Genomic DNA, 24,382 nt, shown 5'->3' with positions numbered 1-24,382 from the left:
GTCTTTCACAGTGCCTCAGCAGATTGTTTCCTGCAATTGATAGGTTTGTTTTTAGTTGTTGTTGTTGTTGTTTTTTTTAATCTTTATGCCATTTATATACATCTAGGATTATCAAGTCAGCCATTACAAATCATTGAGGTATGTCTGGATGGAACAGAAAGCATCCAGAGATTGAATTGTTTTTCGGAAGTCAGGACTAATCTTCAAGAAATCCAGCAATATTTCATTACAAGGAAATCTCTTGGTATGCTTATAAGATAAGTACTTTGTTCAAATATTTTTGTTGGCTCAATTTCAAATTTCTGTGGTTTTTCTCCAGTGCAAACCAGATCCAAAATGTGTAAAAATACAGTCTAGGTCAAGTACAATTAGAGACAACGCTGGTGATCGAATGGTGTTTGTTTTTAGATAGTCTTAAAGAAGCCCTTGGTACTGACTGGAAACAAGAACGTAGCAAAGAAGAAAGTTTTAATGAGCAGAAAAGTGCATTTTAAGACTGTATGTTTCCCAGCTTTCCCCAAAAACCAACAACATGAAATCATCTTACCGTAAATCCTCTATTAAGCCCCCCCCCCGGCTTATTTTTTCGGCAATCACTTTTGAGAGGGGGGGGGGACTTAATAGCGATGGCGGGCTTAAAAGAGAGGGGGGGCTTATTTAATTCAGCAAAACGCATCGCCTGTAGCAAAAATACCGTGGTATGAGACAGAGTAGACTTGCGCGTTGTACAATTAGTCACTGTCAAAAGTATTTAATTCACTTGTGGGAGCCTAAAAGTAACAAAAACAAAATTCTTATTCTTCAAAAATGTGCTTTCAGTCTCATGTTCTTCAGTAATTTTTATGAGAATCGTTACTTGTATTGATTTGTTGTACACAACTCACAAACGAAAATCTCTGGAAAACTCCTCTTAAATTTACATTTTTTTTATCTCTTACATTTAAATATTTTATATAAACAGCCTTAAAATTTTATGAAATTTATTTATTTATAATTCTACGGTATTTCGTAATTTATTAACCTAAACAAAACAGCGGAAAGTGAAATTGAAAAGTTACAAACTTTATGGTCAAGATTCAGTGTCAATGTTAAGGATTTCATTCTCATCATCCTCATCCAAAATAAGGTGTGCGACGTCTTCTTGAACCATCTCTTCTTCTGGAACAGTCGGTGCACTCGAAAGGATCGGTCTCTTCATCCTCTTGGTGAAACGCTTGCAGTCTAGGTAACAGACTTTGGCATGGACCATGCTTCATACACGTTATTTGATCGTCCTCCAACCCATCAAGGTTAGACGATAATGCGCACACCTTAAATGACTTCTTAATTACCTCTGCGGGTAACTTTTTCCAGGCTTCTAATACCCATCCAATCATTTGCTGCCGTGATGGCCCTTTCATATTTCCATGCGCTGTCATTTGGTGTTCGCTTTCCGCCAGCCAACGGTCATACATCTCTCTTAAATATTCTTTCATGGGCTTATTCCAACTTACATCAGGAGCCTGGATAAACTTTTGTGCAGCCACCAAGTACAATTACAGAATAAACTTTAGCTCTGTTGAGAATATCATTAACTCGAGGTGTTAGGTGACATCTAAATGCGTCCCATGCTCGGCTAGCAAGCGACGTGTGTCAAAAGAAAACGTTCCTACAACCTCAAGGCAATACTGTTCAGTGAAGGCTTCATCCATCCATCCATCCATCCATTGTCACTGCTAGCTACAATACACTTCATGCTGTATTCTTCGTTTAGCCTTTTCATGTCACGCTTGGCTCCCTTAAACACAAAGAAAGGCTTTTATTTTTCCACCATCAGCCGTTGCAGTTAAGCAAACCGTTATTTTGGACTTCTCATGACCAGTAGACTTCAGATTTACTGAGTGAGCACCACGTTTCTCCACTATTGTGTTAGATATCATGTCATTCCACACGGCTGTCTCATCCATGGCAAAAATATTTTTTAACTCATAGTTCATCTTCATACGGAGTCGTGTTATCTTCAGGATATACGCACAGAGCTTGTCAATCAGTTGATCTGGGCTTTTCTGGGCTTCAGTTGTGCGACGCCTCACACTCAATCCATTTCTATTCATGAACTTCTCAAGCCAGCCTTGGCTAAATGTCAATTTGGTAATGTTCAGATCTTCTTTCTCCTTTTCTTCCTGGAACTTTGCAGCTTTGAGCATGATAATTTTTCTTGAGACACGGAGACCTTTAATGCATCTATCAAATATCCACTCTAACAAATTTTCTTCTATTTCTTCAGAGGTAAGATGTCTTCCACCTCCATCTAGCCGTTGCCGTTTAGCACCACCAGACCTCTTAACCTTTAATTCTTCTATTTTGTCTCGCTTTTTCCACCAGTCGCGAATGCTGTTTCGATCAATTTTATATTTTTCCGCGGCAGCGTGATTCGAGTTCTTTTCAGCGTAGCGGATGACTTCTAACTTGAAATCAAATGAATACGAACGCACCTTCTCACCTTTATGGGAAGATGATTTTGACTCACACTCCACATCACTGTGAGCGACTTATACCGGCACAACTCGTCACGTGTGTTCAATAACTCAGCTGTTGCTTTATTCTTTAGAGTTCTGTTCTTGGTTCCTTGACAGTAAATGCATTTATTGTAGCATTTATTTTTTACGATGCAAAAGGAATGTTCTTGATGACAACATATCTGACACCTTCGAACAAATACACGGTGTGCGACAAAAGATCATTTTGCATTTGCTGGTCCTCGCTGATCGAAGTAAGACCTACCCAAGCTGTAATTTAAAATGGTAAGAGTTCAGGGAATATCCCCTTTCCAGCTCTACTGTGGCGAGTTTGAATCTGTTGCTCGTGGTCATAGACCACTTTCATAAATGGCTGCCGTATAAATATTCTTTTGTTTAAATTTAAATTAGCCCTACTGGCCTCGCTTGAGATAATGTATTCTTTTGGATTTTGTACTGGAGAACGAGGCCAGTAGGGCTAATTTAAATTTACACAAAAGAATATTAATCCGGCAGCCATTTATGAAAGTGGTCTATCGCATTTATAAAAAAAGTCTGGAAGCCAGTAGTCGGGGAAAAAACTAGCGTGCAAGCATGATACAAGAGAAGAAGCAAAGGTGTATGATGAATTTTCAGTTGACATTACTGCCTGTCTACCAGCAGCTCTCAAGATCAAGAACTAGTTGGACATTTGCCTATAGAATTATCAATTTTCTGCTGTGTAAATTTTTATCTCGTGAAGGTTGCAGCCTGGAATTTTCACCGACAGGAGCAAGGTTTCTCAAGGTCAGACTTGTGGTTCCCGGGCGGTACACTGCTTTGTCCCGGGCGGTACACTGCTTTGTCCCGGGCGGTACACTGCTTTGTCCAACGATAAGAAAATGGTGGTAATTCTACACAGAGAACTAGAGCGCAAAGTTGAGAAAGTTAAGCATATGAAGTTGGAGGTCATGCGGCCGAAGACCAAAAACAATATGAACTTCCAGCCTGAATAAATCATAACTGATCAGTCCGCGTTAAAGTTTTTTTTTTTTTTGTGAAGAATAAAGATTGGGGGAGGGGTGGGGGGGGGCTTATTAACTTTCCTCCTCTGAGAGGGTGGGCTTATTTGAGAGGGGGGGCTTATTTGAGAGGGGGGACTTAATAGAGGTTTTATGGTATGTGTCTCAGAATGGTAATCCTAACATCAAATACTTCATATTTTTATTTAGAAATCAACCTTTGTTAAAATTTCATGCCACAAGAGAAATCTGGCACCACAAGAGACAGTGAACACCTTAGGCAACTTGCAGAATATGTAGGAGAAATGGAAGTTCATTTGTTTGGATGTTTTTCCAGGTGTTCACATTATAACAACTAGACTTCCTTATAATTAAGGGGTCAGGCAACTGTGCAACTTTCCCTGTTGTGTTTTTCATGAGTTTTATTAAATTTAAATTTATTCTCTAACCGCTTTACTTCGTTTCTCTACAGAAAAACTGAGACCCCAACAGCACCTCACTATAGACTTGTATTTATCATCTGGAGGTCACAAACAAAGAAGTGAACCTCGTTATTCATTGACAACTGTAGACATTCAACCTTCATTGGCAAAGAATGGAAAGTTTGCCATATTTATTGTACCACAAGGTAAGGTGCCAGACAATTTTGTGGTAAAAAGGTAGGAAGACTGAAGGCTTCTGTCAATATGCAGTAATTGATAGTTGTAATTTAGATGCCCTACCGGATAACGTACTAAGCCAGTGATTTGCAATCTGGCCGACAAGTTTAAGATAGTTAACTAACCGATGCATCCCCAAATTCCAATTCGGCCTGTTTGTTGAATCACATTATTATTATCATCACCACCACCACCACCATCATCGTTATTAGCATTATTATCATTATCATTATCATCATCATCATCATCATCATCATCATCATCATCATCATCATCATCATCATCATCATCATCATTATCATTATCATTATCATTATCATTATCACTGTTATTGTCACTGTCATTTTCATTGTCATTGTCACGAGTACAAGTGTTATCCTCATCTTACCGTTATCGTGATCGTTACCATCGTCATTACCGTTATAATTGGGAGTTCAAGTTTAGTCTTGTTTCACAGGAAGGGAAACAGAATGGTTATTTTCGTCGAAAGATGGGCAAACAAAACTTAGCACAAATGCAGGTTTTGAGCGTGTTGTGATTGTGACTCTTGGGAGAGGACACGCCTTTACTGACATGGATGCCATTAAGGGTGAACTATCGACAAAAGTCATGGAACTTGCTCCTCGAAGACTTAGCCGTAATGCACAGGTAAATCGAATTTGATGTGAATTTGTTTTCTAGGCTGAGAGAATTTACATTGCTCTCCGGCCAGACGCGTAAAAACTGTTTGCGAAGTGTCCATTTTTTTATACCCGATGAAATGCAGGGAGGGTGGGGGGGGGGGGGGTGGGGGCTCATAACCTGTAATGGACTGGCACGCCATCAAATGATAGCAGCCGTATTGTAGTATACTCATTAATTTATGTTATGGGGACTTTCACTTAGGCAAGATAGGATTGAATTTGTGTCATTCTTTTATCCTGTCCCTGACGAGAAGTATCATTCTGCATCTTTCTTAATACAATATTAGGTATCGAGGAGGTTTTAGAAGATCCAAAAGGAGACAATTATTATTAATGGAGTTAAGTTATTTGCAAGTTGTTTTTCATGATATTTCTCTTTCATGTCTAAGGTACCCTTCCTCTCTATCGGCGAAGATCTTGGAAACCGTGTAGTTTTGTATGAAGGAAATTCGCAGTTAAGTGGGGACTACGTTGTTGAAGATGTCGACGGAGATGGAGGACAGAAATTTCGACGACTCATTTTTCTTAACAACAAGAATGTTGTGCAGTCAGAGGCCAGACTAGTAACAGGTAAACTTTTCTTTGGAGCAGGTTTTGATTGAGTGGTGAAACACCAAAAATGTAATTTCTGACGTGTGAGCGATATGGGAACGAATTAGTCAGAAATTTATTTATATTCTGATGGCACGTTGAAAATGTTCGTGTGGCATCATGGAAGGTTCGGATTATTCAAGCGTTTCGCGGGAAAATTAAGTCATTCTAGGTCGGTTAGCCTTATATTTGACCACTTTCTTTTTTCTTATTTGATGTAATTTTGTTTTTTCAACTCTCTGCAAAATTTCACTACATTCATTGACTTTTCTGTGTGATTAATGGTGTAATCAGGTTTGTTACTCTTTCCTCGGGTTATCGTGCTGCTGCATTAGATGATGTATACGTTTCCACATATTTTTTGGCTACTTCTAAAGAGTTGCTTTTTAGTGGTTTTTCGTATATGGCGTAGCACAGGTTCTTTTTGTAGAACCCTTCAGTTGTAGTGGACACATGTTAAGATTGTATTAGGATGCAGATACTACATGACCGGCTCACTCATCCTCAATAAACGTTTCACGTTGAATAACTCGTCTGAGTGTGGTCTGAATCCAAAGTAATCGCGACGGCTAGTGAGAATAAAGGTTATTATTAAAAACTAGATAATTGGATAATGCAATTCAAGACTTTTTATTGGCTTAGCCATTATGGTATATCAGCCAATATACCATAATCTACAAATATGGTAAGCGTACGTGTCACCTTAAAATTAAAAGGGAGCTAAAAATTTAATAAAATTTAATAATTTAATTCAACGTTTTTAATAAAACAATTATTATCTATCTGTGCTTCGTAGAGTACAAATAACGCGCGAAACGAGTACAAATATCACGCGATATTTGTACTCCAGAAATATCCGCGAAGTTCGCCCGCACTGAAATAACAATTTGCGTGTTGGATAATAAATGTTGTATTTTGACTCGCTCGTCAAAATACAAACAACTCGTAAAAATACTCAGCGATACTACACAACAAAACGTCTAATAAGATATATACATTATACATTATCTTTGGCTAATTAGAACTTAAACCTTGAATCGCGCAAAAACGCGACTGACTTATGTCGGGATTGCATCTAATTGGTTGAGAGTCTGGTGCGAGTTTTCTTGACCAATAAAAAGCGAAGTAAAGTTAAGTGAAACCAAAGCAATTTTGGATTACTTTTGACACTCGATTGGCTCTTTGTAATTTAAACTATGGAGAACAACTCGCCAGTCTACTGTCCTTTACTGGGCTGTGCGGACTTTTAGAAGAACACTTTAGTGTACCTTATTAAAACTTTTTGTGTTGGTTTTCCTAATTTACCGAGTTGGCTGTTATGTCAAATAGCAGTTCATTTTGTGTTAGTGTACATAAACTTACATAGACCGTTCTATTCGGTCTATCCGTAATGATGAATGGCAAGTTTCCAACCAAACAGAACAGACGTAGTATTTCAGTCTACACATTTATGTTATTAATAATTCACTAATATAGTAATTATGAAAAATGTTCTGTTTCTACAGACAAAACAAATGTGAAAAAGGGTAAAGGAAAACAGAGCGCAAAGGTCGTTAACAACAGTAGTCCCCGAGTGGATCATGGGTATCTAGCTTGTCAGCATCACAGAGTGATTGTCACCGGCCTGGCCTGGATCGAGGGATTTTGTACCACAGGTAAGCTACTATGATCCAGCGTAAAGAATGAAATTCTTTACGGGTTGAACTATCCACAAAAGAGAATTCCCGCAAACTGTAAACTATTTTGTGACCGGCTTTGAACTGCTTGAACAGATCTCCTTTCAAACGTTTTTCCTGAAGGTGATTCCCTTGTTTTGCACTGCGCAACCTTTTCTGCGCATAACATTTCGACATCCAAGATGGCGGCCGTTCTTCATGCTAGCTTAAAAAGAACAGTCAAGGGCCGCTTTTGTAGAACAAAAGCTTTTATTCGTAATAAGAATACCGCAAATCGGCTGACAGCTTCCTGGTCTGCTCTCGAAAAACAAGTCCCAGTCCCCACCGCGCAAATTCTCCATCCTGACTGCGATCTCAAAACCATGTCCACCTTTCACGGCAGTTTGTGAGGAAACAAGGAAGGTGACACCCGATCTTTTTTTCAGGTATTTGCTGAGAACAGTCTAATAAAGAACACATTTGAAGAAGAAAACAAGTTTGATGGTAGAACATGATTTTTTTTTGGGAAAATAGTTCCGTACTCGGTGTATTTTGGCCAAGGCGAGGACTTTAAGCTAACCACGGAACTGTTCGAAAAAGTGCAAAATCCCCACAACCAGGCAATCAAAAACAGCTAAAATTAAGCAATACTGCTTATTTTAATAAAACAAGCTTTAATTTCAAAATAATATTTTTTCTTTCAAGTTACCAAGGCTAAATTCTGTATCAAGGTGATTCGAATTTTTAACTCGCAACCAGTAAAAATACCAGCTGACGCGTAAACAAGCGCGGTGACCCCATTTTTTTATTGCATTTTTTTATGTTTAGATGGATAGATAGATACTTTATTGGTAAATACTTCGCAGCATGAACTTAATTGCGTATTCACAGATATAAAATAAGAATTACTATGTACATGTATTCATCTTATTATTATAAAATACGTAGTTGGTCGTAAGGGGGAACTTGTACATTATTTGTGGCTGTTGACTATTCTGGCCGAAGCAATGAAAAAACTGTTTTTAAGTCTATTTGTCTTGCAAAGTGGCAAAGCAAAGGTACGCTCGTGCCTTAACCTATGAGAGCTTACATAGCGGGGTGGTAAAAGTTTGCTTAATTTGTGCTGAGGATCGTTCATTATGTTATGCGCAGAACAGGTTGCGCAGTGCAAAACAAGGGAATCACCATCAGGAAAAACGTTTATATCATGAATGTAAATTATACCAAGTTTCGAAAAAAATTTTGATAGTAGAACAATTTCAAGGGAATTACCTCAACACAGATTCCGTGAAACAAACAGCAAGGAAAGCAAACCGCTTAATTCGCAGTTTTAGCCATCACTGATCTTGTATGACGCAGAAGTTTGCATCGTTGACGTAAAGTTATCTCTCAATGAGTACGGTTTTATGTGCGGTCACAGTGACGTCAAGCTCATGTGTTTCTGGAACCAGAGATGTGGCATCCGACAAGCTTAGCAATTCAGTTTATCGTCGCGTGGTCCTCTCAATCCAAATATTTTTATATAACAATATACTTATAAATAGTTACTTACGTCTGATAGGCTGAAAACGAGTGAATTTTCATGTAACACAATTGCAAAGATTTAACACGAGTGCAAATTACAAATAGCGCGCGCGCTGTACTTCTTCTGCCTTGACTTTCTGTGATGCTTTTTTCATGTAAGTTAATTAAAGTAACAACATGATTTCTCGTGCAATTTCGTGTAATAAGCGCTTGAAAATTTTTCAAAGACTACAAATTGCACTCGCCCTACGGGCTCATGCAATTTTGTTGTCTTTGGAAAATTTTGCTTGTGCTTATTAACACCAAATTGCACTCGAAGTCATGTTATTTCCTATACTAATTGACTTTCTTCAAGTGATAGTCTGAAGTACCGTCGTCTGTATATTAAATGTGTATGTAAACAATTTTAGGTGAAAATAAGAAGAGTTTGATAGTTGGCCTGGGTGGCGGTGGACTGGCCATGTTTCTGTATCAGTACTTCAAGCAGGTGAGTTAAAGGAAAAGTATGAAAAAAATAATGTCTGGAATATTACTGCTGACATGTAGATGTTATTTATTTCCTCGTACTTTTCTACTCTCTTCAGTCGAATAGAGGTGAGCGCGAAGAGAGAATCACGTGCGAGAGGAAGAATGCAGAAAACAAACTGAAAAATAGCACAAAACAAAATTTAATGTATTGAGTTCGTCATACATTTTTTAGCGTTCTGTTTCTCGCGCGTGCCCATGCTTTTCTCGCACTTTGCGTCTGCCCAGTCAAAAAAAGAAAAAAAAATAGAAATTTGTCAAAATTGACATGTGTTCGGCGTACCATCCTGCCTTTGACGACGTCATCTGACTTGCAGTGGTTTGAGCCTTTTAGCGCTAGCAAGTGGGTTGTGCTTCCTCCCCTAACAACAGTAGAATTTTCGCTCTATGGCTTCCGCTAATCATTGCTGTTGACTTCTGTTAACTGTTGATGAATTCTTTGAATCGTCGAATTTTCACTTCATGAGGTCACCCCCTACCGTGTTTGATACAAATTCAGTTTCTGAAATCTTATTTCATTGATATCGCCCTTGGCTGGTACATTTTTTTGTTCATAGCTTTCCATAGAAGTTGTTGAACTAGATCCATCCATTTCTGAAATTGCGAAGAGCTGGTTTGAGTTCAAAGAAGATGATAGAATGCAAGTCATTATTGAAGACGGATTGAAATATATTCGATCCAAAGGTTTGCTTACTCTTTCTTAAACTCTTTAACACTCTTCCTTGCCCGAAAGAGGGCCATGGGATTTCTATGCCATCGGTGACGATATATTATTAACGAAGTATTATCGTTTGTCTCCTGACGAAGTGACCTTTGAAGTAGTCCATCCAGGCGTTCAGTTAGAAGAACCGAACACGATCATGGCTGCGCTGTCACAGCGTTTTAGGTATCCCCGCGTTTTGGGTATCCCTGTACCCAAAACGCTAGCGTTTTCGGTATCCCTGTACCCAAAACGCTAGCGTTTTCGAAAGAAGGGAAGTTTGGGACGAGTCGTAGCGTGACCCGTCCCAAACCTCCCTCGCCTTTTCACCTCTCCACGAATGTCGCGGTGTTTACTCCGTCTTGCTAACTGAACGCCCCGATTTGGATCGCGGAATTTCGTTCGCTATCGTGGTGAGTGATTGGTTTTCAATCGCTATGATTTCGATGATGTGTCTCCTCAGAGGTCTTGCCTTAAGTAAACAACCGATACGCCATTGAAACATTGTGATAGCAAGTGGCTCCATCGTGAGACGAACGATGTTACTTTATTACCGTTGTACAATACCACTACAGTTACTAATTTTCCCCTCTCCCTCCCCCCACCCAACTTTGTGTCTTCAGGAAATCGTGAAGTTTCTCTGTGATTTTTTTTTATGCTCTTGTTTTTCAGAGAGCGCTCCACGCTATGATGTGATTATCTTTGACGTGGATTCTAAGGACACGAGTGTAGGCATGAGTTGTCCGCCACAAGCCTTCGTGGATAGAGCGTTTCTCAGACAGGTTCACTCCCTCCTATCCCCTTCAGGTTAGTCGCCGGTGTTTGGACAGTGAGTTGACTAAGTAAACATAGGCATTCTTAGAGAACTTTTCTGGACAGATTCACAGGGAACAACTGCATCTTAAAGTTCAAGCAAAACATAAAACCATGGTTCTGTGCTTCTAATTTTACTTGTCTTGCTAAGTTTTCCAGGCTCGTTTCTGCAACTGGGTGCTAGACAATCTAAAACCTCCAGCATGCGAATCTCACTTCTAATTCCAAGTGGGCCAGCGCTTGTTTTTTAATTACGCTGCGGTCGGCGCTGGATCTAACTTCATCGTCTTCTGATGTGATGCCAACTAAACCTTTTTTTGGGAACACTTTTTTGCTACTGTGACTGTTCTTACTTAAACACATTTCCTTTTTCAATTCATTTTTCAACTGCTCTAGATTACACGCATAAGCTAAAATGCTTACGACTTAGTTTAAAGGCCGTAAGTGATTTTGAACCCGGGGGTAACATGTGATAATGTAGTCTGATCGTCCGCGTGAGAGTGGGCTTGAGGACTGTTGTCCGTAGTAGTGACTGACGTTACGACAACCCGAGCCAAAGTCATCATCAGAGTCAAGTGAATCGTTGTTTTCAGTCGAATGTACTAAGTCTGGTTTGTATAAACTAATTGGTCAGTTTAGCCGTGATGCTATTAACTATGAGAGTCGAGGGGCCTAAGTCGGTCGTGATCAGTCAGTTTCGACCCGTAGGCAAAGTAAGATCGTTCTCTTCGGTTCGTTTGTGATGTTAATATCGTGAATATGTCGTCTGTATGGTGCCCACATGGTGAGGGAAGTCTGTTCTAACTCAGCAAACCAGCTTTCCAGAGTCAGTAGTTAAGTCAGTCAAAGTCGAAGTTAGTGCTGTTGATGAGGCTTTGTACAGAGTCCCTGTCAATGGTGTGATTTGTAAGTCAATGATGCTCAGCAATGTGATTGTTGACTGCCGCTTAGGTTGTCAGTCACTACTACCGACAACAGCCCTACTTAGGACCACACTTTCACATAGTTTAAAGAGAAAGACAGTTTTATTCTAACGAGGTCTAGGCAAGGGTCAACCTGCCTTCTAAGATTTTCTTCTCTTTTCAGGAGTGTTCGTTCTGAACTTGGTTTGCCGCAACACCTCCCTGAGAGAGCAGGTTGTCAGCGATCTTCGGGCTGTTTTCCCCGAGCTTTATACCATCGGAATTGAGGGGGAAGTAAACGAAATCGTGATCGCTCTTCCACAGCTCAGATACCAAGCAAACTGTGAAGAGAAGAAATCACTTGACGCACTCAAGAATCTTTTTTACAACTCAGTCATGAAGTTACAGAAATTTGCCAAGAGTCAAAGTCATTCTTGGGATTCAACTCTTGATTTGTGTCAACTTGTACAAAAAGTTCAAATCGTGTAGAGGAGAAAAAATAGTGAACCGAAGAATTGGGTTGTTGCTATTAAGTTGTTTCTTTGCGACAGTAACCTCCACCATAAGACATTTATAGCTTTTCTCAGGCTCCCAATTACAGAGAATTGCCATGGAAAGTGCTGAGTTGAGTCTCAATAGCCATCCCAAATTGCTATAGTTTTGTTTCATTTCACGTTCCTTTTTTGTGGTTTATTACCCGACACAGAAAATAAATCAACTAAAGAAGGAGCCCAGGAAACACATGTAAAGAACGAAGTATACAATTTTAATGCTAAACTCGTGTTGTTGTTGTTGTTATACATCCTAAAATAAACACAATAATTTACAAAAGAACTCTAAATCTGCGAAACACCAAGTGGTCCGATGAGCCCGTGAAAAGGAGAGTCTGAAAATAGAAGAGACAGGTAGCAGTCTAGTGTGAGGCGCTGATTGGTGTATGTGTTTTAATATTTGAAGTCTCTTCGAAAGCAAGACAACAACATTATTAAGATTATGCGTTGTGCCGCTTGAAATAAAATTGAAAGAGAAGAAAAATACAAAATGAAGTCTGAAAACATAACGGTGAATAAGTACGATTCGGCTGTTAAATTTACTTCCAACTCGTGGTCTTCCAGAAATTACCTCCAGTGACTCACTACAGTGAAGATTGTTTGGAAAGAAAAAGCTACATCATTTTTTCTTCTTCTTCATTCCAGTTTTTTGGCTAAAATGTTTGTAAACTACTTGCTTTACAACCGAGGAGCACTTCGAGTAGTCGTCTCTAACAGGTATCAATAACCAGTGAGCACCCTGCTTTTAACGAGTAACAGGCGAAGCTCTGCTGCAAATACTAACCAGTACTTCATGTTCAGCTCTCTTGGTTTGTTTCCATCTTTTCCTCGGCCTGTTCCTGACCTGACAACTCGGATGAATCCTCGTCGTCCTCCTCTCCCTCATTCTCTCCTTCTTCTTCCTCTTGGTCTTGTTGTTTTTCGTACGCCTTCGGTCCTGGTGTGACGATCACTCCTCCCCAGCTGGACACCTCAGTCTCCAGAGCTGTGTTGAGACAAAGGAAAAGAATGAGAACCGAACCAAGAATAGAACTGTCCTCTGGAAAACAGTTCAGAAGGTAGCTACATTCTTAGACATCATGAGTTGAGACACCACTTGCGCTGTTTTCTTGCCCCCACCCCTCTTCAACGTTGTCACTTGCCAGTTTCCACAGGGTATCTCAGAAAACAAAATTGAGAACGACCGGGAAGGCAGTAAGTGTCCCACCAATTGTGTCTTGAAGTGTAGGTGTTACAATCGAACCAGGTCAAGGTAACTATCCCACCCCACCCCACCCCGCCCCTTTCTCTAAAATGTCTCTCCGCGATTTTATCACAGTACTTCAATGTTCGTGCTACATTCCTGCGCGCGACAGGAATGGCGGATATTACGTCAAAAAATGTAGCAGCACATGCTCGACCTCCTTTAAGTTCTACATCATCGTTCTTGTCACTTTCTTCATTCAAAAGTCTTCTTGGTAAAATTCGAATTTTTTTTAATGTCTTGGCAACGATCAAATACTTACCAACTTGAGGAATTCCTTCTTGACTCTAAGGAAAACAAGAGTAACAGATATCAACTGATGAGTCAATACATCACGCATTGAACTACAGCTAAAGCAAAGAGACAAGCGTGTAGGTTAAGAGAAACCCCCACTAATGGCTACCTCTCTACGAAAGGCCCTTTTATCGTGCCGGTGAAGGGTTAAAAAATCCACTTTTATTTTCAATTTTCTACACTGCCCAGCATGTCGTTACAGTCATTTTTTTCTAAACTTCAATTTTCGGTTTCTCTTTCATTAATGACTGCTTTTTGATTGTTACTTAGCTTTCAATGTGACCCATACGGCCCCTGTGCACGCTTATATTGAAACATATCTAAAATAATCCATGATCCCGCCTGCAGAGAAGGATAAAGCCGAGCGAGAAGTGAGCTGTTTGGAGAAAGAGAAAGAAAAGCGGTGATCGAGCCGGGAGAGAAACTGTTTGACTTTCGTTCATGACGTACAAGACCTCGTGTAAGACCTGGGACCATACTCTTTTCCGTACAGCTCTTCCGCTGGGTCAATAAGTAAATCATCGGCTGCACTATCTACCCGTTACCTATCTGGAACGGCCACCTCTCTCCAACGGCCACTTTCCTCTCTCCCAAAGAAGGCCGTTGAGAAGAGATTCACATGTACGTCCGAAAACTACTATTAATTTGCAGTCAATTATGATAACTGTTACAACCTCCTTTTTTTAATTAACAGTAATGCATGAAACAGTAGTAAATATAGAAGCGCAACTCTACTACAATCGTGTTGTCTTACCAATCCTAATATTTCGTTGTAAGCCCCATGGTTTAAGCATCGCAAAAGGGTTTGTGCACAAGTTGTTATAGCGTCCTGTATGAAAAATGATGAATGACGAAAAAAGACAACAGTTAATACGTGCAGTATGTCATTTCGTAGGAAATATAACGTAAGCCACATCAGTAAACAGTATTTAGGAAAGATACGGAACATCACTCATACCTGTTCCTCTAAACTAAGAACGCTGTGTGCTCGTACATTTCCCGACTAAATGAAGAAAATACAGTGTAATCAACAATGTACAGTCGCAACACAAACAAGCACATTTTCGACAATCACCAAAGCACCCAACCAAAGTGAAGTGAAGGTGAATACAATTTACAAGGATTTGTTGTCCAACCTCCCGATGCAGAGGTTTATGAAACAAATACATGAATTTCTCTAGATGTATGTATTTTAATCATGATCTGGTTTCGTAAGCTCACATTTAAAACTGAAAAATAACTGCACAGAAAAAAAAAAAGCATAAAAAAAAGTAAATACAGTAGTCTATATCACTAACCATATAAAAAAAAAATAATAATAAGTCAATAAAAATATAAACTATCACCATCACCTCACAAGGATCAATTATTCCCAATGAACCAGGCAAAAACAATCCTGCTGAGAGCAGCTGGAAAGCTCGCCTGAAATGAAATAAATTACTTTCAAAGTTTCTAGTTGAGCTCTCCTGCATGGATGCCTATTCCCTATAGATATATAACTTGCAAGTATGAATGAAACGTCCCATACTCTACATTTTTTGGAATACTGAACAAGCCACCAAAGATGCACGTGGTTAAAACTGACGAATTTCTATCTTTTTGAAATTCATACAACTTCGTAGTTACTATGGATAGTTTGTGAGTTGTATTTTACTTAATTTGGATATATCAACAAAGTTGAAATGGTAAATTGGCCACCGTAATCTATTGCATAACTTGCACTTATTGCGAAAAGATACACATCGGCGAAACAGGCAGAAGACTAGGTGACCGATTCCGAGAACACCTTCGCGACGTGGAAAAGAATGACAAAAACAAATCGAAACCAGTCGCTAGACACTTTAATTTACCTAATCATTCTAAGCAACATATGGCAATATGTGGTCTTTCCTTACACTTAGGTAGCACGGAAAGCCGTAAAACTCTTGAACAAAAGCTCATCTTCCAAACCGGCAGTCTAAATCCAACAGGGATCAACGAACGCTTTTCATTCCACTAATTTATTCGTGTTTTTCTCGTTGCCATGTTCCCACCAATAACGTAACTCCATTTTCTGCCTTTAAAAGCACACACAACCCACAATTCCTCTATTCGCTCCGACGAAGGGCTAACGCTCGAAACGTCAGCTTTTGTAATCGTTACGGTGGCCAATTTACCATTTCAACTTTATTGATATATCCAAATTATTTCGTTACCCCCACCGACGCAGCCCCAAACAGTTTCTTTAGAAACCATCAGCCTGTATTTTATTTATCCTTGAGAATAGCAGGATTGCGAGAATCCAATGTCTCACCTGAAAGCAACGTTGACTGGAAGAGGTTGTCGTGATGAATTCATCATAGCTGCACGATGGGCCTGAGATGAAAACAGACACTGCTAAACATTTTTGTTGTTTATAAAGTGCTGTAAGCCTGTTACATCTCTGCTCTCTCTTGAGAGGGCACTATTTTTTATCACTATTTTTATAGTCATAACACCATACACTACTGTAGCGAACGCATCGGTTGATTTTCAAAATGCGATTAATAAAAGACTTAACAAGTGGTTTCTGAATTACATGAAGAAATGACGCAAATAACAGTAATAACAAAAAAGGCAAATGAAAATCAAACGAATAAAGGAGAGCAAGAACAATCCTGACAGGTAGGATACTTGTCAACGACAAAGATACTCGGGGAAACGTCTGACGCAAAAACTTAGTCAAACGCGCTAATGTAGCTCGGAGATTGGAAACTAAGGAATCGCTAAAAGATGTGCAACAATCACTAATTCACAACTTCACTTTTAAAATATAACTTACAAGCAAGTCTATAAGCCATGGTGTGAGACCTTGCAGTCCTGTAAATCGTTTTCTGAGATCCTTGAAAAGTCTCACCAAGAGACGAGTACTGAAAGAAACCACCCTAATATTGTCATTTCAAAACTTACCATGTTCCATACATCTATGAACAAAAAAAATTCCTCTCTATATGGCTGATCCTTGCATCGTCTATGCTACAAACAAGTACATGTAGCTTTTCACATTTGGACATTTTTATGGGAGTTTTGTAGATGTCTGAAAATGTGGGAGGACCCATCACTGACCAAGTGCTCACGCACACGTGTGGTGGATAAATGCCCAATTCCCCGGTTTCCGTTTCAGATACTGCGCCGATCTTTCCTTTCAAATTACCTTACATTAGCCCTTTTTCTGTTCTCACGCAAAAAAAAAATTTCGTCACTTTGCTAAGCGTTATTGCAACAACATAGATAGGTAATATGGTCGGTGTCAAAGACCTTATCCCTCGTGGGCTCCGAGTGTGGTTTATAAGTTTTTATGTGTGGGCTGTAATGTTTTCTCTGTCGGAGAAACCTCTTGGAAAGTTTCAAAATGTAAAAAGTAATTATTGAATGAAAACCGAATTCACTTGTTGTTTTTTTTAATATTTTTCTTTTACAATTTCCAAAGAAAACACTTCTTTCTGAGTTTGGAAAAGTTTAGCACACCGACTACATGGACCAGGGGCATGGAAAGTAGGCAGACTTTGAACTCAACATGGTAACCCCAATATCTGCTGCAGATCTTAAGTTATCATGTCAACTTCACAAGCAATTGTATGTTGATTGTATGCTCTCGACAAATCAGAGTTCTCATGGTATGTCTAATGCATAATAATAACATTTATCTGTAATAGTTCTCCAGTCATGTATGGTGAGTCACAAAGGACAGGTGTGTGCATTCCAATCAGTAATAAATGACAATTAAGGCTGCATGAAGATTGATAAGAAAATGTTTTTAAATCAACCGGTTCTCTTACCTTGTGTGGAAAGCATTTTCTTCAAACCAGCGAGCATGTCTTATTGTTGCTAAAGCCCCCTCAAGAAGTTTTACATCCACTGTCAAAAGAAAATCATTTAGTGAATGTATGTACACAATGTTTTCAACAAACTGTAATCAGGGGTTTCATTAAGGGCCAGGCACCAGGCAAATTGACCGGTTGTGAGGACGTTTTGCCCACCTGATTTGACGGTCTGGGGGAAAGTTTATCTTATAAAGAAGTTCAGTTCAAAGAGTTTTGCCCGCCTGTGAAAACCAGTTGCCCTCCTGCAGAAACATTACTGAAGCCCCTGTGTAATACATGCACAACCTTTCTTGGATAACAGCTTTCAATTTGAAAGTGTATGGATATAGCCTGCATCTGCAGGAATTATTGAGCTATGGATCAATTTCATGTCAACTGCTCTAGGGCTACATACGAGGTCCAGGACTAATGACATTAATATTAAGAGTGTGTAGTATAAATAAGTTTAACATAGACTATGAGTAGTCCCTCCTTTTTGATCAAGTCGGTCAGGTGAGTCAAAAAAAAAAAAAAAACAGTAAAAAAATTGACGTTAGTGTACTGCGGGGAACTCTTAGAGTGACCCCGATGGGCGGTGGGAGTTGCACAAGTGAGGCGCTCTAAAAGTAGGGATTACAGACTAAGCCCAAAAGTTTGAATTTGATTGGCTACTGGCCTATTGGCTGGAAATCTGTCAAGAGGCGGTCATATGTGCCTAGGCTTGACAGACTTGACCTGCAGGAATGTTTATTGCTACTTTTCCAGCATCTCACTCATGGAGCTCCTGCAGCACATTGGCTTCACTCTGAGAGTTTCCAGTGGCACACTAACAGCGACTTTTTTTCACTGATTTTTTTTTTATATGCCTGACAGACATTGTCGAAAAAGAAGGACTGCACATAGTCTAAGTTTGACACTGATCACTTACCATGCTTTGTTGGGTCAGCATCCTGTAGATTCTTGGGGAGAGTCGTTATCAACACACGGACAAGAGCACCCTCTGGAATACTGATGTTGAATCCTGAATTTTGAGAGAAAAAATCTACTGTAGGAACCTTGAAGAAGATCAAGTCTACACCACTGTAAGTGAAAAGTATAGTGTTGCTAAACAGCAAGTGATTGGCGGGGTTAAGTCCTAAACAGTTTACTTGTTCCATGAGTATCTATAGCAATGGGTACTGCACATCACTGTAATAACATGCATACTGTGGTGAATAAGACAAACCCTTACCTCCTTCATTGGACTGGATTGGATACTCTGGACAAGAAAAAACAAAACACAATTAACTATTGCATCAAGGCCACCATACATTGAAATTATAGTACAGGGACACTTTTAAAAGACCTTGGGTGGCTAATCCTTTTTTCCTTCTAAATTTTCCCCACTTATTTTGTCATACACATGGCAACACATAGTTAAAAAAAAGATATGGGAAAGCAGAGTCTGCTAGATGAGCTGAGGAAGAAGGCGAAGGACAAACAGCAGAGATTCTCTGGCCAAAGCTTCACATTTGTGAAGCCAAGAATATGACAAGGGTTAACCACATAAAATGGCTACTAATTTTGCAATAATACCTGCCGATGAACCATCCTCTTTCAGGGATTTTTGTACTCTTGTAGCTAAAGCAAGAATATCACTTTCTGTGGATAAAATGAATCAAGAAATAAGTCCAATGGGCTCTGCAAATAAATAGGTTTTATAGTGTACATTAGAGCAGTTTTCTGTGGAGTGCTGAGAAACAAAAACCACAAAAATCAGTTACTAATCAGACAAATGATATCACCATTATTATCCAAGGAGATGTCAAAGCAAAAGACAGGCACACTGCCTACATTTAAATTGTATGAGAACAAGTGTGACCAAGATGCAATAGGCTTTGGTTTTACATCTGATTGGTCGACAGGTGAGATGAGTTTTTCAAGAGTGTTCCTCGAAAAAAGTTAAGTAAAACCAAAGCAACCTTGTATAGTTACTTATCTTAAGGTGGTTTTCCTGATGAAACGTTGACTTCTTGAAATAAATGCCTTCAGTCAGGTGGAAAAATTAACCATCAGGACCAGGTTGTTCAAAGCAGGTTAAAAATAACCCAGGGTTAGTGGGAAATTTAATTTCAGATCTGAAAGCTTTTAAAGAAAATCCACTTTATATTTTTTGTCTACAATTTGAAAATCAGATACTCTAAAAAGAATAAGGAAACTTTTTCGAAAAAGGCTTTTGAACAGAGAAATAAAAAAATTTAACTGTGTATTAATGCTAATTGGCCTTTGAACAAATGGACCCAGATCTTGTAAATTTAAGGTTAGAAAGACGGCAGACTGGTTCATATACCTGCTGGCAACTTTTTGAGAATAACGGCTAAGTCAGCCACAGGATGACCAAGCAACATTGTTCCCTTTTTGTGTGAACCTACTGAACGCACCTCCTCTAAACCCTGTAAGACAAAATAAACCACAAAATACTGTAAAAAAAAATCCTCTTATCCTTTGGAAAATTGCATTTCCTAGATTATCCAAAGATGATAAATTCACTGATAAAACATTTAAGGGGCCTATCTGATATAACAATAAAAAAACTAAATTTTCTTGCCTACCAAGAAGTCATAGACAGTTATAGAAGAAGAAGAAGTTATGGAAGTCATAGCATCTCTAATCATGTTTATTTTACTTACCAGCTCGGCTGCATCAGGTGCAACAATCAAATTATCTAACACTGTTGTAATCCTTGTCACAAGATTTTGAATAGAAGCCTGGATAATAAGAAAGATAACCAATTGAGTAACTCATTTTTCCAGTTACTGCACTGCTGATATCACACAGAAAGATTTCCATTAATTACTTTGCATGCATTATGGTGTATGTAAGTGTTTTAATTTTTACAACTTTACCTCAAAAAATTCAAAAACAGTCTGCTAAAATATGGCAAAATGTACTTAAATTGTTTGGCAACCCAAGTTATAAAGCTGCTTGGCATCGACTTTACACCGACCCAAAACTGTCGGTATAAAATACAGCTGGCACTTTTCAGTGCTGACAATGGGTTGGCAATAATAACAATTCAATAAAACCTAATTACCTGTTCTTGTCCACTAGGAGTTAACTCTTGATTTCTTTTCAGAAGGGCCTGTTGGAAAAGACAAATATTAATCAAACAGCTCATCCACTATCAAAAATACTCAAGGAAATAAAAAAATATTATTTTTCATATTTTCCTTTACTTTCAATAATTTAATAAAATGACAAAAGTTATGTAAAGGGAAATAACTGAAGTTCAAATGTTGTTGCTTATATCATATTGCTTCTGAAGTTAACACTCTCATAAATTCACACTGACAGTTCTTAAAGTCATTTCAGTACTTTGAGATGTGATAAAATTTACAATGATATTATTAAAAAACCTCTCACCTGTGTAAAGGCTGTATCCTCTGGAGCTGGAGAAGCTCTTGGAAAAAAGGTCTCAGCCTTAACATTCAAACAGAGGAAAACAAATGAAAACAGTAGAAATAACATCAGCATAAATCAGACACTAATAACTAGGGAGTATTCTATCCCAGCTTAGTCTCTAATGTTAAAAGAGATCAGTAACAAAATTAAGTCACCACATAAACACTGGGAATGAGATACCTGCTACTGGCAAGATTTCCATATAACATGTATATAAATCTTATTAAACATTTTGTTGTGTAGTATTGCTAAGTATTTTTATGAACTGTGCCGTATTTTGACGAGCCCCTAGGGTTTTCCAAAATACAAATAACGAGTAAAAATACTCAGTGATACTACACAACAAAACATTTAATGAAAATTTATTATTCCACATGCCAAATTGTTATTTAAGTGTGAGCGAATTTTGTGGATATTTATTTATGGGGAGTGCATGATAAATGTATGTGAAGCAGAACAGAATTAGTGCTGTATTTTCTTCAATAAACGATGAAATTCCATTGTTGTCTCAATGCTTTCCTTCGTTCCATTTATCCATTCTGACTCTTGGTTGTCAGAAAAATAGTTTAAATCGTCCACCATAATTTTTTTGGTAACTTTAATCCAATGGTGCTGCGCATTTGTGACGTCATGAAATTTTGACCCCCTAGAGCGATTAGGACAAACAAACAGGCTTCTCGAGTAAATGAATATAGGCGATGATGTGCCCATCTCTAGTTCAAACGCCTCTAAAGCTGCTATTTTATCAAAACGACAGTGTTCCTGGCTCAAAGTTCGAGCAAGACCAAGAGAACTATACAAACACACAATTGGAGCATTGGTTAAAGTGTAGAGGCTTGAAATTGAGCGGAAAATGAGCAGACCTCATCGCACGTGTTCATGACTGCCTCAAGTCGGGAAAACATTATGTAGTTGATTGAAGTATAGATGATGGGAAATGGCTTCAGGCGAAGATACTAAAGGAAAGTAAAGTCGATCGCGTGAAACTTAAGGATCTAACAGTTCAATGTAAAAGGGGGTTTACAGGCCCACACGACTCCCCAGCGCGTGTTTAGAATAGCCAAAGTTTGGCCCTCACGAGTATGTCTTTGAGTGATCGCCCTCATTTTTAAGACGCGAGTGGTGGATTTTTGTATCGTTTGCTCAGTACTGGTTGTTTCTATTAAATGCCAGTGTCTCGTGAGAATTTGCTTTAGGTTTGGCACTGATGGTTGGTATTGGGTAATAAAAGGAAAGATTCATTGGTTCGTCTTCGGTTTCTGTTGAAGAGCTAGTTTCCTGTTTTTGAAATTCACCTCTGAAAGGGTTGTGTTAATGAGGGCCTCTGGGTAGCCTCTCTTTCGCAAATGCGCTTTGAAATTTGCAATTTTCTCTTCGAATATTGTTTGAGAGGAGTTTGTTCTGAGAAGTCTAAGGGCCTCTCCTTTTATTAAGCCTTTCTTAACTCCTTGTGGGTGACAGGAACTATAGTGTGTATACTGAAATGTCTCAGTTTGTTTAAATTGAGTATGCACATCAAGGATTGCGTCCTTTTCGAATCGTTCGCCTTTATAATTATAGATGTAGGTGTCCAGGAATGTTGTTTCCTTATTAGAAATTTCAGCCGTAAATTTCATTGTTGGATGACGATTGTTTGCTTTTTCAATGAAACGTTCTATTGTTGCTTTGTTTGTACTCCATAGCGAGAAGATCATCGTCTATGTAACATTTCCAAACAAGCGGTTTCAGAAAAGGCTTTTGTCAAGGATTTCAGTATACAGCACAGATATAAGTATTGTAGTTAACACTATCAACTAAGAAATGCTTTCTAGAACATGCATTTACCCGGTGTTGACAAAGTTCCAAGTCATGCATGCTTCGGCTTTGGGAATGGTATGAAGGCTTTTCGACCGTTTTTAAGCATTTCTTTAGGCGGATTAAGCGAATCTGGCAATCTTTCTGGATATCTTGAGTCATTTTTACATGTACCCAACAGCAATGCCTAGTTGCAACCATTTTAGAAAGTTAGAGCATTTTTTGAAAAAAAAAAAAAAGTCTTGCTTCTGACACGTTTCGAATACAAGTCCTTGTAAAGACTCCTAGTGTTTGTCCTAAACTAGCGGGGGGTCCAAAGATGACATATCTATTTTTAGACCTGGCGCGCAGCACTATTGAGTGACCAAGAAATAATTTTTGAGTGACCAAGAAATAATTTCTCCATATCAGATCAAGACAATATCAAGCAGAAAAGTGATGAGAATAAAGAAAAATATCAATGAGGGAATTATTAGTCGATCCAGTACCAAATTCTCCAAACTAACATTAAAAGATTTGTATGGCTAACAGTGAGGAGAATTATGAATGAGATACTAAGAGTAAAAGAGAAACCTAGAACAATCGATCTAAGACAACCTTAACATAAACCACTGTATAAAAGCTCGATCCACATACTACATACCGCTCGTTCGACTAGATAAACACTAACTGTTAGTTTTCAAACTATTGTAGTTATTAAATTGATGACACGTGGAGTATTTAACTTGTAGTTACGCTCACTTACCATAACAGGATCAAAAGTGGAATGGCTGACCACAAATTTTTGACCCGGAGGACCACGCATGAAGGGTGGCATTCGACCAGGGCCTCCACGCATACCCCTTGATCGAGCACGCCGCATTTTTCCTTTGAGTCTTCAAATGACTAACACAGACAGAAAAAATGTTAAGAATTCCTTCGAAAGTTTGAAGTACTTTACTCCGAATTAGTCTGACAACGACACGGCGGAAATTAACTATATAAGACATCTCTTTCGACATCGATGTAATCCAAGTAATCACATGTTTACCTCCTAACTTGAGTTATAAGAAATAAAATTCTACATACTTTAAAAACAGCAAAATAGACTGTCTGTCATTAAACAACAACCGATTCCTTTGGTCTTCCCGGCGTGCTTTGAACCACAAGGATCACATTGTGGATCATCCGGGTACTTTCTCTGTATCCGCTGCCCGAGAAAATGATATTTCATACATGTAATTCGCACATGTAATCGCCTCCTGAAGACGCACCCTCCAACTTCGGCCAAATATCGCTCTAATATTAAACTAGAGTATGAGAACCTCTTTACACGATACATCGCAAAAATTGATACCACGAACCCGATTAAAAAAAAAAAAAAAAAAACTCAGCCTTTCTTTCCGCGTTAAAATCTGACTCAAAATTAAACATTGGTGTCTAAATTGGGTAGTCTCCCTTGCAGCCCTTTCCGGCGTCGTCACGCAAGCGAAAACAAGGGAGACTAAAATTGGGACGCTAGTGTCTAAATCAGAAAGTGGAATCTAAAATCTGACACTAGTTCCTAAAATCGGACACTAGTGTCTAAAATCAGAAACTAGTGTCTAAAATCAAACACTAGTGTCTAAAATTAGACGCTAGTGGACACAACTGTGTACAATCAGACACTTTAGTCTAAAATCGGACACCAAAGTGTTTGAATTGGACT

The 24,382-nt window shown here is 38.8% G+C and overlaps 2 protein-coding genes across 3 annotated transcripts in view; one reads left to right on the top strand and one right to left on the bottom strand.

The window, feature by feature from the left end:
* LOC111336118 (eEF1A lysine and N-terminal methyltransferase) overlaps positions 1-12,385 on the top strand; it is a 14,303-nt gene extending 1,918 nt beyond the window's left edge. The window contains exons 3-11 of the mRNA XM_022942152.2: positions 107-244; positions 3,972-4,127; positions 4,616-4,806; positions 5,231-5,411; positions 6,938-7,087; positions 9,022-9,098; positions 9,694-9,820; positions 10,509-10,643; positions 11,736-12,385. Coding sequence (XP_022797887.2) covers positions 107-244; positions 3,972-4,127; positions 4,616-4,806; positions 5,231-5,411; positions 6,938-7,087; positions 9,022-9,098; positions 9,694-9,820; positions 10,509-10,643; positions 11,736-12,040 — 1,460 coding nt within the window. The 3' untranslated portion in view covers positions 12,041-12,385. The remainder of the gene's footprint in view (positions 1-106; positions 245-3,971; positions 4,128-4,615; positions 4,807-5,230; positions 5,412-6,937; positions 7,088-9,021; positions 9,099-9,693; positions 9,821-10,508; positions 10,644-11,735) is intronic.
* LOC111336119 (interleukin enhancer-binding factor 2 homolog) lies at positions 12,297-23,900 on the bottom strand. 2 transcript variants are annotated; one of them, XM_022942153.2, is made up of 18 exons: positions 23,764-23,900; positions 23,441-23,580; positions 20,863-20,919; positions 20,534-20,581; positions 20,130-20,207; positions 19,790-19,892; positions 19,036-19,101; positions 18,692-18,718; positions 18,389-18,481; positions 17,437-17,515; positions 16,440-16,527; positions 15,933-15,994; positions 14,992-15,061; positions 14,598-14,642; positions 14,394-14,468; positions 13,608-13,632; positions 12,887-13,087; positions 12,297-12,437 (listed from the first exon to the last, which is right to left on the bottom strand). In XM_022942153.2, exons 2-17 carry the CDS (start codon positions 23,555-23,557, stop codon positions 12,900-12,902), a joined length of 1,221 nt encoding a protein of 406 aa, XP_022797888.1. In that variant the 5' UTR covers positions 23,558-23,580; positions 23,764-23,900; the 3' UTR covers positions 12,297-12,437; positions 12,887-12,899. The 2 variants fall into 2 exon arrangements, with proteins under 2 accessions (XP_022797888.1, XP_088596524.1); XM_088740398.1 differs by lacking the exon at positions 23,764-23,900 and adding an exon at positions 23,726-23,744.
* Positions 23,901-24,382: the final 482 nt, after the last annotated feature.

Source organism: Stylophora pistillata, chromosome 1 (genome assembly GCF_964205215.1).
Source record: "Stylophora pistillata chromosome 1, jaStyPist1.2, whole genome shotgun sequence".
Taxonomy (NCBI): Eukaryota; Metazoa; Cnidaria; class Anthozoa; order Scleractinia; family Pocilloporidae; genus Stylophora; species Stylophora pistillata.
This window is presented reverse-complemented; position numbering and strand designations above follow the sequence as displayed.